General features: G+C 43.0%; 1 protein-coding gene across 1 annotated transcript in view; it reads left to right on the forward strand.

The window, feature by feature from the left end:
* CLTRN (collectrin, amino acid transport regulator) overlaps window positions 1-4,875 on the forward strand; it is a 191,965-nt gene extending 187,090 nt beyond the window's left edge. Inside the window, exon 6 of the mRNA XM_085622212.1 lies at window positions 3,039-4,875. Within this exon, the coding sequence (XP_085478338.1) occupies window positions 3,039-3,198 (160 nt within the window). The 3' untranslated portion in view covers window positions 3,199-4,875. The remainder of the gene's footprint in view (window positions 1-3,038) is intronic.
* Window positions 4,876-14,825: the final 9,950 nt, after the last annotated feature.

Genomic DNA, 14,825 nt, shown 5'->3' on the forward strand with positions numbered 1-14,825 from the left:
ACTGTGTCTTGAATGCTAGCATTTTTTCCATGGAGACAATTGCTGATGATGTAAAATGTAACTCTCAATGATTTTATAGCAACAGAGTTTGGAAGACTAGTATTAGAAAGAGATCTGATTTGCACCCATGACCAAACTCATCGGTGCCAACTTTCTTTGGTCGTGGGTGCTCATCTATTATAGGTTATTTATTTCTCTCTAAACTAATACTTACTTTTGTATCGTATTGTGAAATGCTTAGTTTGAGCATGGGAGACTGTTATCCTCTCAACCTGTGCCTGGAACATCCCATTGCTTTTCACGTTCCAATTCCTGGACTTATTATCTGTCCGCTTCCTAAAGATAACAACCTCCATCTTGTATGGAAAATGCCATTTCCCTAACTCTTTTTTGAAACGCTAATCTAAAACAACCTCCAGGTTTTTCTCACCTGCCTCACCTTTGAAGGCGATGGTGGCATCATACTAGAGTCTTTCACAACTTTTGTAGGCAAGTGATAAATCTGCTTTTGAAACCAGCTATCAGACCCAACTCCCAGAACCTTAGATTTTTGTATTCAGCTTGCTCCTTGGCAAATCGCAAGCTAAAACTCCCTCTGGGCATTGTACTGAAAACATCTCACTCATTAGGAGATGTGGGGCACAGTACAAGTACACTGTAATGGATAGGAAGAAATAAGTAAGGAAAGAGAATGTAGAGCTTATATGGAAGCTAACAGAAGGAACACTAGCAAGACTTTCTAGGCAATAGTCACTTGTTTAAGGAAAAGGAACAGAAACATTTCACCCCTCAGTTCACATATTACTGTTGACGTATGGGTTAAACACTTCTCTGGTGTATATAGCCTTAGTGGCAGGGACGACTATTCAGAACCTCAGGAGCTTGTCTGAGGTGTTTGTGTCAGTTTGCAGTTTGGTTTATGTGAAGTGGTCAATGCTCTGAGGGATTGCCCACCCAACAAGCCACAGGCTCAGCTAGGGTCCCAAAAAAAAAACCTTTTAAAATGTAACTTGGATATATGGGTGTCTTTGTTAACTAACATTTTCCATATAGTGTCTAGTGCCCCCTTACCATTATCCTGGGCCTCATCCAAAATGTTACCCATCTTTAACAAGTGTGACTGATCTTACCCAAGATGTTACCAACCAATTTTTCTTATGGACTCTACTGCTACAATGTTAGGGAGAGTGATCTTTAATCAGATCAGAGACTGAGCTAAAAGGGCGTTTTGTCAGTGCAGATGCAGGGAGTGCCTTTGTACAGTGGATCATTGTCTAAACCTCAAACTGATAATTGGTACATATGTTGTGGCCAAACACTACCCACTGTGCCTGGCCTTCATGGACCTCTCTTCTGACTTTGACAGGGTAAATAGATCCAAGCTTTGGTTATTTCTCCTGAACAAAGATCTAGACCCACCCTGGTCAACTTTTTGGCTACCTTCCACCAAAATTAAAATCCAAGGGTCAGATTTGGCCCGAACATGGAACTACTGAGCCATTTAACATAGAAAGAAAAGTCCGTCAAGTGAATATTTTAGCCCCCCATCTTATTTATTCTTTATATAAATGACTTGTGCCAAAACCTAACTTCTTGTGGTCATGATGTCCCACTGATAGATAACCTCCAAGGACCAGCATTATTATACGCTGATGAAGAGCTACTGATGGTGCACACACCCATGAGCCTATCCCATCTTTTACAACGGTTTTCCATATTTATGAAGGATCTTAATATGGGTATTAACTACTCTAAATCTTATCTAATGGTCTATGGCCCCAGTAAATCCAGAATGAACTCCATTTATTTTAGCTCTAATTAGTTATCTTTGAAGGCCAGTTTTCCTTACCTGGGAATTATATTAGAAACATCTGGTCACTGTCCTCCAATATATTTGCCAGATGAAGGAAATATATCCAATCTATTGACTCCCTTTTCCAAACTGTACCCTCTGGCAGGTGGGAACCGACGGCTGCTGTTTTAAACATTTTTAAATCACATGTGTCCAAATAGCAACTTACAGGGCTGGCATTTGGGAAGTAATCCTTGTGCCCAATTCAATCAGCAATTACCTTAGATCTGAGCAGGGTCCGACCATTCCCTAGCTAGCTCAGGTGAAAAATACTTCTCCCAATTAGATTGGCCAGATCTCTTTGATAACCTACTAGCACAACAAAGCTGGATAAAACCTGGTGTAAAAGCACTTTTATGGTTGCCAGGTGTTGACATCGTGATCTCAGGGAAACCACAAAGGAATCAAATAAACAGTCCCTTTTCTTACAGATGACTATGAGAATTGAATCCTACTTATTGTATAGTTCAAGTCAGTGAAAGAGATGTTTTCTGTTGAGTTTAAGCACCAGCTCTGTTTGTGCTTTGTTATGTTTTCCGTATAGCTTCTATGGGAATGTTAACCGCCAGCCCTGTCCGTGTGATCATGTCTCAAAGCAAACATTATAACACTTTACCTTTTTTTTGCAAATGTTTTGCGCAACTTACAAGGTTGTGTTTATTGCCTATCTTAAAATTATACAATTTTAGGTCATGTAGGGCAGCTCTTATCTTCCTTCAGACTCTGAATGATAAAACAAATATGCTTTGCTGTTTCCAGATTTTCTTTTAAAACACTGCTCACTGCTATAAATCCATGTATGAAAAAGTTTAGATTTTTACTCTATGTATGTTTTATGCATTGTTGTTCCAATTAAATGTGTTTTTATGAATACGGTTCTTAATCGACTAAAGCTATTTGATAGATTGACAAATTGCTTTCAGTGACTTGATTAATATGAATTACAAAGTCAATATAGTGTTGAGTAACACATCTCAAATTACGTATTAGTATTGGATCTATTCATAAGATCTTATTGCTTGTTTTGTTGAGTTCCTTTCTATATTTATTTGTATTTGATCTAGTAATATATTAGTAATATTTAAAATAAAGTCACATGTCACATATTTTAGACGTTATATTAGTTAAGGACTATAGAATATTCTCACACAACAAAACTTGATGTTATTATTTTATTCTTCTTTAGGAAAAAGAAGACTCTAAGAGAAATTGAAGATTCAGAAGGCATCAATAAAGTAACAGAGGGAATAGAAAATAGAGTTTACTCTGATATAGAAGATTTGAAGTGTGGTCAAGTTAATGGAGTATATGTTCCAGATGATAGTGAAAATGTGACTCCAATGTGAAACACATTTGTTGCTCTTACAAAGACTTAATCCATGATGTTGTAAATCCCAAATCATCATTCCGATTGGAGGGCTGGAGAATAATGCAATGTAATTGTTTTGTTGAGTGGTGGCATAAGTGGATAATACGCACTTTGTTATTTCAACAGTGTGTGTCTGGAAGACACAAGTTAACCGCTGACATCATGCATATCTACTTGTAAATGCATGCAGCATACAATTAGTACCTGTGCATTTTCATTAAACAAAACAACTGTGTTCAATTCACACCGTTGCTTAAGGAATCCCAGTACATGGCTTGCAGTTCTCAAGTATTCAACGCACAAACCCTGGATAATTTACTTCCTGACCGTTGTAAGTGACAATGTGAATTTGCATTATTACTGCATGTAATAAGGCTTTTTCATTCAATATACTTAAAATTGGTTGGAGTTTTTTAAAACTATTTGTCACCAGCACATGAAACTTTAGAATGATGTAATGGATTTATAAATGTCGATTTAATCTGGTTGCAGATTGTCACCAGTCAATATATCATATTTGAAGAAGAAATGATAATCCGTCTTGACGGAATCTGTTTTAGTGCAAATTTTGGCTCGAGTATTTAATTGCGGTATGGAGATGACAGACCAAAACTTCCAGTATCCTAGATCTCAAAGTGGTTTGTGGCGAGCATGTAGTTTCTTCTATTGGGGAGACTTTTATTGTCATAAACGATCTTATGCTCTTCTCAAATTCTGGGCAAAGGCTAAATTCTGATTGCTTCAACAATATACTGAAATCTGGGGTGCTATCTTCACTTCCAGCATACTGTGTTAGTTATCAGGATTTACATTAAAAGGCACATTCTCCGAAACCTTATGATAATGTTCGCATGAATTAGTTGTATAATATTTAAAAAATCTTTTATGTCGTATGTAATTTGCTGACATATAGCACTAGTATAACTACCAATTAACAAACAAATATTACTTTAAAAACACATTAGTGAAATATTGTATACAAATTGCATGAACTCAAGATAAGAGTACAGGTATCTTAATGACATTATTAACTTTAGTGACACGATAACAAGTGTGGTCAGTCACCCCTTATGAGACAGCACAAAGTGCCATGGCCAGACCATGTCATTAAAACAGAGACCAACCACATCCAAATCAGCCATGGCACTGTCACAGAAGTGACTGAAAGTCAAAGCTGATCAAATAAGAATACAAGTAACAAAAGACGTTGTCCTGCCCAGATGAGACATAAAACAATGAAATGGGCTTGATTGATTAAGACTGATTCAAGCCCTTCCAACCATCAGTTTCATTGTTCTTTGCTGCCAGTTGCCAGGATCCTCCATGAAAGTCCTTGGTAAGCGTGTGTTTCTTGTTTATCATTCCATGGATGGAAATTGATCCTCAGAAAAAGACCTACTAAATGTAACTCTTTTGAAGAAATGTTTCATTTACATGGAGAATGTCAGAATATATATCGAATTCTGATTGAAGAAAGACAGTATTTGTCAGCATGCATTTGCTATTGTTTTCATGGCAGCCCACTCAGCGGATGGGAATCTTATTCATTCTTAGTGGTTATAAGACATACATTCTAAAGAGGAGACATCTCTGCTGTGGAAAATGTCTTGGCGTTTCTTTTGTGTCTTTTTTCAATAAAAGCAATACAGTTGTACTTGTGCGTCTGACTGGTACCTTGGTTCAGACATTAACTCCACTCTGCCATGGAATTGCCTCTTGCCCTGGATCCCAATTCCATTTTAAGGCAGTGTAAAAGACCAGGATAGTGGCAATCTGACAGCATTTTACTCATAACCACCCCCTATGCCAGACCGCCTACAGGGCATTTTATGGCACGAGATGGTCAAAGTCGCCATTCAAGAGTCCCTAGTAAAATTAATCTGGACAGTCATGCTCTGATTATGGGATATTTATCTATTTCATTGATTGTTTTTATTTTGTGCGAACTAGGACTTCACTTGCTTTGTAAGGGAGACGAGCTGCAAATCAGGAGGGGCTCAGCAGGTGTTTCAGGCTTCCGCTAACTGCAGATGTTCAACAGCATAGCCCCTGTGGCACATAATGTAATTTGGTGATTTAGTTGGTGGCAGCAAAGTATAATCTATCAGGAACCAGTCACTGGCCTTCTGTCCATAGGAAGGGTGGAGCAAAAGATGGGTGGTTCCTGCTGTGCAACTCCTGTGGCCCGTAGCCAGAATCCGACAGGTGTTATGTTGCGCCTCTTGCCTTTTCCTGGATGGTCTGACTCATTTCTAGTATACTTACTGCCTTACGTCTGTCTTCGTCTGGCCTAAATGTAGGGGGGTAGGTTGGAATTGGTGTAGCCTGAAGGAGTTTACGCATTCCCAAAGTAATAGGGGTTTCTGCATTAACATTGATTTTAAGATGTTTAAGTAGATATTTTGGAGTGGAAGATTCAATAGTTTGACAGAAACCGAATTTTAGGTAATAAAACTGATTGGTTAAATGTAGGCAAAATCCATATTATTTTACTGCAGGCAAAAAGACAGGGCAAGGAATCTTTTTGAGTGACCATAAATTAAAGTTTCAAAGATTCATAGGTGAACCTATAACTATCACCTTTTTTTACACTGAAAGTTAACCACTGTGCTCTCATCCATCACTTGGCATCTCTACATGCTTACGGAAGAGGTGGCCATGTAAGTTGGTGAGTTCTGCTAAAGGCACAACATATTAAATAGCCATGGATAAAAGGTGGAACCTTAGGCTCGCCATGGATAATCACATTGAAGGTGGAGACAAATCTGGATAGAGATACAGGGCTTGAGTCACAAAGTTAAACTATTAGTACAAACGTATCTTTTTCGAGCTGCGTTCTCCACACTTACAGCAGAGTCTCCACAGCCTTAAAATTACTATTAACTCATCATTTGTCGCCTTGATGCGGACTGCTGGAGATGCGGGACTCCCGGTGCTTCGTTCCTGCACATGGCCTGGAATTGCCCTGGAATAGAAACATTTTGGAAAGAGATATTTGATACAATCAATGAGATTCTGGAGACCAATATGACTCCCCCACCTGAAGTGGATCTATTGGGATATGTCAAGGAGGCCCCAATAGGACACCGTAGGCTACTTGCTGTGCTCCTACTGCCAGCCAAGCGCAGAGTTCCGATGTACTGGGGCATGCGCAAACCCCCCGACATCAAGGCCTGGTCCTAGACACCACGTTTTGTAAGGAGCAATTAAACATATATTGGAAACTATTACCACCAGCATCCAGGCCCAAAGACATCTGGGGACCGTTTCTAGCTTGGTTAGCGGTTCGAAATTTAGCTACTGTCCACGCCTCTGCAACCATTGTCGAATCACATCCAACAATAGCTAACAATCAATTTGATGCCCCATATTCTATCTACTGTCATTGAACTGCGTTACTTTCACAAAGCCTCCTCTTACTAAACAATGCTATGCAATTTATCTTCGTACATTTGAGCCTTGTCTGCTGGTGTGCAATGTAGAATTTCACTCAAGCATGTGACAACTGCTTCTGCTTTGGTTTTGTTTTACTTGTTATGTTATATTTGTTACCTTTTCACTGTAACAATATATATATATATATATATATAAACACTGATTTTCTGTACCTTTTTCTAAAATGCCAATAAACAAATATTTTTAAAAAACTCATCATTTGTGAATAGCAAAAAATGTAAACGTACACAAAAGTGTAAGTTTACCTTTGTAAATCAAGCCTATATTCTGGGATCTGCCCGATTAAAAAGAAGAAAGACACTAGTCAAAGACTCGTTCTCCAACCCTGATCTCAAGCAGTCTCTACTTGAGAATGGCATGGTCAATGGTGTTGATGCTTGTAGGAGAGTAGGGTCTGCTATCCTATGGTCACCCCAAATTTTTGCTTTTTGCTTCACTGTTTTTTGACATATTGAGGCTGTGGGCCTGCCAATCAGACCCCCAGCCTGCTGTTCTCTCTACTAAATTCACACTATGCACCCTAGGTGCATAACCAATTGGAAGCGGATCACCCTGTGAGCCCCTGTACCAGTGTACACTAGGTAACCAGGGCATTGGTGTATCTAAGGCCTGCCAGGGGCTGAAGCATGTATTATGCCACCCCAGGCTTGGCCTAACAAATTTGACACAACTGGCTGATCACTCAGCTGGGGTAAGTTGGTGTAACCACCTCTTACTTAGGTGTAGTATACCTATACCTAACCTTAAATGGGACACATGTTAACCTATAAGTCACTCCTATGGCAGGCCTTTACAATCCTGAAGGCAGAGTGCTTGGTTCCATGTGAGATGGTGCTCTGGCATGAGCTGAGCCTGTCTGCAGTGGTCGGAACAACTTGCTTCTACTGTTTCCAGATATCGTCATACCATATACTCTTAAGTGCATTATGAACCTCGCGGTTAAAATGTAAATGTAAATGTAAATGTACAGATATTTATATAGCGCAAATCACCAACCGGTCTCTAAGCGCTTGCTTAGGGAACCCGTCCTGGTATTCCCCTGTGAGATAACCCAGCAGGGAATCCACAAGGTGAAAGCCAGGCATCCCGCCGCGAGGGGCCATTGTGGAGATTAAGCAAGCTATTGCCCAGAGTCGCAGAGTGTGAACCCATGAATCGAGTATGCACTGGAGCGAGAATTATCAAGTCCATGGACAATTTATGGACTCAAGACCCAGCCGAGCCGGGAATTGAACCCTGGTCCCAGGCTGACCTCTGCTTCCAGGTCTGCCTACTCTAACCAGTGAGCCACACTTCTCTTAAATGCTATCTTTGGTTTGGCTTTATCAAAACATGTCGAGTAAGGTGTCATACGAATTGGAATACTAACCCCTCGCCAATTCTGGCGACGGGGTTAGCATTCCACCCTTCTAGAGGGACACGACATGTACAGTACCTGAAACCCGGGTAAAATCAGACATAGCCTCAGCTCCACAAAATGGATGCTGCCACCACAGACACAAGTCTGCCCTCCTGCTGCTGGGAGTCCTTCCAGCTTGGGAGGTGTGGACAAAGGGTTTCCTGCCAGGGGAGGTGCGTGCACCACCCCAGACAGGATTTTGTGTATTGGTCAGGTAGGGCTTGAAAGAAACCAGACATGCCTGAGGCTCACAAGGAGCCTCGGTGCATATGCCAGTTCAATCCGGTCCTGGGGCACACCAGTCCCGGGCCTGGGGCGAGCTGGACAAAGGATTGGGGGTGTAACCACCCCCCTTCCTGGTCCCACCCTTAGGGAGGGACCTAGCAGGTAGTCCGGCCCCTAGAATCCGCTTAAAGGTAGGAGCTGTGTCCTAAGACTTCAGACATCCTGGAATCAACTTGAAACTAAGAAGAAGACGGGAACTTCGATGCTCTGCCACACAGAGGACTGAAGCCAATCTCCCCTGTGGTCAGGGAGTGACCACCTTGCTAACGCAAGCACCATCCAGCGAATCAACGTCTGCTTTGCCGCCGCCTCCCGCCGGAGCCCGAGCCCAGAGACTGACAAGACCTGGACCTCCAGACCTCTCACTGCCCGATCCACAGTCCCTGAGAAGAGGAGACCCGTGGAGGCACCGAGACACATGGAGCCAGCCATCTTGAAAAGACCACGACAAGCTGCAAGTGCAACAACCGAGGCTCCCTCCAAGTTGTGCTTTGGGATCTGAGAAGCCCAACCCTCGAGCAGCATCTGCATCAAAGGTGAGCCCTCCAGCATCTCCACGATCTGCGTGGGGCCCTTCTGCATTTTGCCACTCGACGCGCCTAACCGGTTGCTGGCCCGCTGGCTAGTGGCCATCTTGGCGACGAACTTCAAGAAATACACCGTTGGTCTGGTTGCTCCAGACTGGCCCTTGCTCCCCTCCAAAGGAGCAATCCCTCTGACCTTGCTGGTCAGAACCATCAGCTTATTTCATCTTCCACAACAATTGCTTTTGCCAAGGCTTGTTTGCTTTGATCAAGTCGCCGACACCGCCGACAGCGAGAGCCTGCGTGGGACAGCTCGTGAACCGACTCCTGGACGTCGTCGACCTTCAGGGACCACGTGGCTGCAGAGACAAGCTACACCTTCCTTCCTGTTTGCACCCGACATCGCCTGGTACCCACCTGGTGCCACGCTGGTCACTGGCTAGTGACTGAGAACACTGTCCCCTCTGCTTACAGGTCTTCAACATCTCCGATCCACTCTTGGATCCACCGCATCTCTTCCGGGGCGACCGCCTGCAGCATCTTTGTCTACAGGCTCCATTGAACAGATAGAAGAAACCCGACGCACTTCGACGCCTATGCACCCGCTTCCTGTGGGTGAGGTAAAGCTGGCACTCCGGTGCCCAAGTGTAGAGAATCATCTCTAGTGTCTGTGTTTCGAATCTTGAGTTCATAGTCCATCCGGAAGATCCTTTTTGCAGTAACTTTGTACTTTTTACGCACCCATTGAAAACCTATGGGAGCTCGCGTGTGACTATTTGCTCTGCACACGCAACCCGTGGACCTCGAAAGACACTAGTCAAAGACTCGTTCTCCAACCCTGATCTCAAGCAGTCTCTACTTGAGAATGGCATGGTCAATGGTGTTGATGCTGCTAACAGATCTAGAAGAATCAAGGCACTGGCCCCCTCAGCTACTACTGTGAGAAGATATAGGGCAGCGACTATCAGATTCAGAGCTGTGGTGTTGCTGAGAGCCTGCCATGGCATCATCCAAGACACCGTTTTCTTCCAACATCCCCTCAACTAACTGGTCTCCAAAATGCTGGTAGTCATGAGCAAAAAGAAGAAAGAGCTGAAACTGGAGGTTTACGAAGGGTCAAGAGCAGTCTTGTTAAGTAGAAAAGTGCCGATGGCCTTATTAAGTTGTCCATTTTGAAGAGAAAAATCTGGGACTTGCCATAGTCTCAAGGAACCCAGCTTGGAAAAATGTTTTACTTTGTAAATGTATAGGTATTTATATAGCGCCGATCACCACTACGGGTATCTCAGCGCTGTACTCATACCGCTGAAGGAACCCTTCCTGGCTTTCCGTGTGGAGTGTCCACTCCTGGGCACCCCCATGGTGAAGCCAGGCATCCCAGCGCTGTTGGGGGCCGTTGTGGAGATTAAGCAAGCTATTGCCCAGAGTTGCAGCGTGGGACCCATGATTAGAATAGGCACCGAGGCGAGAATATCCGGTCCGAGGAATTTATAGCCCAAGACCCTGCCGCGGCAGGAATCGAACCCTGGTCCCAGACTGGTGCTCTGCATCGAGGTCTGCCGCTCTAACCATTGAGCCACACTTCTCCTTGATTCCTGGATCTGTGCATTCTCCCCTGGTCACTCATTGTATTTCTGTGAAGGATGCCTAACGAATTGACCATAACCGGGCCCAAAAGAACAAGTGAAGAAGGCATGGCTGTTCATTAACAGCAAAGAGCCCCACGTCAGCTCCTAGGACTGCCTTACTTGAACCTCTTCTCACTGCTAGTTGACTCCTTAAGGAAGTCTTCTCAGCTCTAAGCTCTTAGCTGTCTTTTCTGTTTCAGACATCAGGAAATGTCCACTGCATAAATGATAGGGGGCAAGCTACTGCTCTCTTCTGTCTGGTCAACATTTTCTGCCATGAGTATCAAGGGCAAGTGCTTAGCATTAGGTGACAGATGCCCCTGGCAGCTCCCTGGAGGGTACATAGAACCATTTTATAAAGGGTTGAACAAGGTATGATGTTTCTTGTATGGCAATGCATGGAATAAATACCTGATAGCATAAATTCCACCATCTGTAGTACTTAACTGCGATGGAGCACACACTCATAACTGTTCATCCAGGTTTGCACGCACTGATTCGAAGGAGCAGTGATCTTCAAGCCTGGTGTCATGCTGTTTCCTGGTGTTAGTCTTTTCCTTGGCCTCAGGAACCTTTCTGTACCGCTTTCTGTTCCCGTGATAACATACATGATACTGATTCTCAGATTCACCTGCAGTGTGAAACCTTCGATACCTACTGTGGGAGTTCAACATCATACACTTACCTACAGTATTCTCCCATTTCCCAAGCATGAAGCATTTGAGATGTCAAATTGACATACAGTTTGAACACGTTTGTGGGTTTCTTGTGTGTGCATAGGGCTTTCCCTCTCTTTTGGGGTGGACACCATCTCGTTTTCCACAGAAAGATTTCAGCCCACGCCAATTTGCATTTCATGATCCCAGACACCTTAGCAGGTTTCTTCTATGAGCTTCATAGTTGGCCCAAATGTCCAAAGTTTTGAAATGATCATGGCTGCTTTATGGTCCGCACTCTCCTGTCTGGGTGTGTTGTGCCTCTTTAATACATAAGTAAATAATGGTTCATGGATCATTGTACTAGTGTGTTACTCGCTCTTAAATTCCTCATTCTTGCTTTGCAGACCTGTTAATTTCAAAATTACCATTTCATTACAGAAGCTATGGGCAAAGGACCGGCTTCTGATCAACCACTTTAGCAAGCACACAAACTCATGTCGGAAAATTCTGATTCCACACTGCTAATGTGTTTCATTAGAAAAGGATGTAAAAGTATTTTTTTTTATAACTGAATGGATTATTACTTAGAAGGTTTTAATCCTAATTGGCTTTTTCCTTCAGTTCTTTTTGACACCACTTTCCGGTGATTATCTCTCAATAACCTGCTGTTACTGTGTGGAATCACTGTTTGTTTAGGAAGGTAAAGGATCAACCCCTTTGTCCAGGCCTTGACAGCCCCAAACCACTCAGAACCTTTCAATGAGCTCAGCCTTGATGTTATAATGCAATTTCGGATGCATGTAGAAGTGACTTTTTTGTGTGCATTTCCTGAGTCTCCTCAAGAATCAAAAGAATCAGTACAGTCCACTGGTGTATAAAAACCAACAGAATGAAGCCCTTTGTAACCACTTTATAAACAGTGCTGAACCCCTCCAGCCTGTACACTGAACCTTTGCCATGGATCTTTGAGCAGACACCAAGAACTGAAATAGGCCAATCACACTTGTGGTTCAAACTGGACCCCTTTTTAGGTTGCGAGGCTTGCTGTATTGGAGTGTGTACTTGAAGTCCCGCCCACTCTCCACCCATATTTTCCTTTGGCTTATGACTTTGTCCTTCGTAAATGCTGGCTTCTAATTCGTTAATAGGTTTGTTAGTCCCTCCTTAGTGCCACCTTGTCTTCATTTGTAACCTCCCATGGCGACTGGCACTTTTACTTCTGTTGCAGCACGGTATGTCTTACTTAGTCTGCAAGCACTATTTTCTTTAATGAGTTTCTCCTACTGCAGGCACGACATTCATTCAGTGCACCATGCACGCATTCACTTTCAAGCAGCCCCTGACAATGGCGTCCGCATCTGTGAAGTGAAATAGGTCTCGCATTTACAAGAGTTTGAGCTATTGCTATTGTAAATGACGATAGCTTAAGCTCTCGCTCTCGTAAATGCGAGTCCTTTTGCATTGCAAATGCTTGTTAAATATTTGGATGACCACAGCTTGCTCTACAGATTCTAGCACCACTCTCCTAACTAAAACCACCTTTCAAACCCAACATAACTTGTTAATAAAATATACAGGAGGTAAGATCTATTACCAGACCTAGACACCCTGTTATGTCTCTTGGCCTCCAGCTCTCATTACCTCCAGCAGGAACAATGATTTAGAAAAATGTCTTTCCCATGGCCTCCCTCCTACCTCCTTAGCTCAGTCCACTCTAATCATGTTCACTCTGTTATGGTGTAGTAAACTGGGCCCTTAATTTCTGTTTCTGGGTATATGAGTATGAATAATGGGCCTGCAAGATGGTGCCTGTCGCTGCCAGATTCCCAAATGCCCCAGGGTCTTCTGCTGCTACTGCCTTTCTTAAATTCTCCAAACCCTCACATTATCCCTCTTTTGTTTTAGCGTGAAAGGCACTTTATACCATTCCTAGGCCTTCAAAACACATTAGTGTTCCCTTGTGTAGAGTACATGACCATGTGTAGCAGCTCTCATTCCACCCCCCCCCACTCTTTAAACAGATTGGTCTCAGGGCCGACTTTAGGTCAGTGCGACTGGTGCGGCCGCAGTGGGCGCTGACCTGTAGAGGGGGGCACTGTGTTTAGCAATAGCTTATAAGTTACGATTGGAGAGATGAGGGGCACGTTTGCCCGGTGGTATTGAGAGAATCTGAGGAGGCAGTCATGGGGTGTTGGGGTGCCAAAAATGATAGTCGCACCGGGCGCCACCAGCGCGAAAGCCGGCCCTGGTTGGTCTTAATTAGTGCTGTTGTCACGTGGTTTATAGTTGTGGCTTCCATTCACGACTGGGGGGGTTCAGTACATTTGCCAGTGGCTGCTTATCGGCAAGAGCGTAGTAATGCACCTGCTATGCCAGCTTCAGTAGGGCTGTCACATTAAACTATTTTTATGGCCCCTATTAACTTTGATCTGTGACTTGTAGATAACGAGGAACAAGCTAATAAAAACCACTTCAACAAAGAAGATAGCATTGCACAGCGGTGGGGTGGGGTGGGAGTGCCAAATGGTGGCAAGGAACCAAACATGGCTACAGAGAGAAAAACAACAATAATAATTGAGAAGAAAAAATAAGTTACATGTAAATGCAATGAGAGCGCTAAGGAATGAAATAAAGACAGAAAAAAAGAAAAAAAGAAACGAAGATCAAAGAAGGCTAGAAGAGACAAAAAAAGTAAGGGGTGAAAGAAAGAACGCGGAAAAGGAGAAAGGGAAAGAAAAGGAAAGGGAAAAGATGAAGGAAGGACATTACACTGTTTGGAGATCAATTTCGGTGGACCTTCCTAGAAACAGTTGGTATGGAATTCTTTGCTCTCTCACGTAGGTGCAATGTTTCTAAGAGGAGGGCCTTTTATTTGATAGATACTCCCTTGCTTGTAGGGTTAGTAAACATTTTTTAACATCTCCCAAGCCACTAGGGCCTTTTTGTCTATGCCTACTTCCCACCTGCTCAGTTAGCTTTATTCTCTGCTGTAGGAGGAACAGTAAAGATCCATGGTGTGCTGATTCTACTTTGATGGGAAAAGAGCGGAAGCTTGAGATGAACATAGCAAAACATCTTGTCAAAACAAGGGTAATACTCTTACGTGGCATGACAGCAGTCCATGGTGCCAGTCAACAAGGCCAGCAAATGGAGAAAAATACAATACAATATTATGATAACCCCTTCAGCAAAAGTATTTTTTTAGCTTCTCCAAGTATTTATGGAGTATGTGAAGATACTGATGTTTTGTACACACAAAGTTAGCGTAACTCTTGCAAACTAATATGTAAACCACAAAAAGGCCCTGTGGTTTGGAGCAAGGGATTTTCATGTAGGAATATTAGAACTTTGCAAAGTATTTTTAAGCCTATGTTATTTGTGTTCAGTCACTCAAAATGAAAATCAAAGGATGCATTTACACACGGGCTCTCAGTTGATGTCTCTATAGCCAGTCCCATCTCCATTAACATCAGGGGCCCTGTAGGGATTCACAACAGTCGGCAGAGATCTCCTGTCTGATAATTGGGGTGTTTTGTCAGAAGAAAGTGTGGCCACTGAAACTGACACCACCACGACAAGACCACCAGCTCATACTCAGATAAGAGTTGTTGAAACATCAATGGAAGCCACAGATGTATCATCAGCGTCAAGTT

This window comes from Triturus cristatus, chromosome 8 (genome assembly GCF_964204655.1).
Source record: "Triturus cristatus chromosome 8, aTriCri1.1, whole genome shotgun sequence".
NCBI classification, from domain to species: Eukaryota; Metazoa; Chordata; class Amphibia; order Caudata; family Salamandridae; genus Triturus; species Triturus cristatus.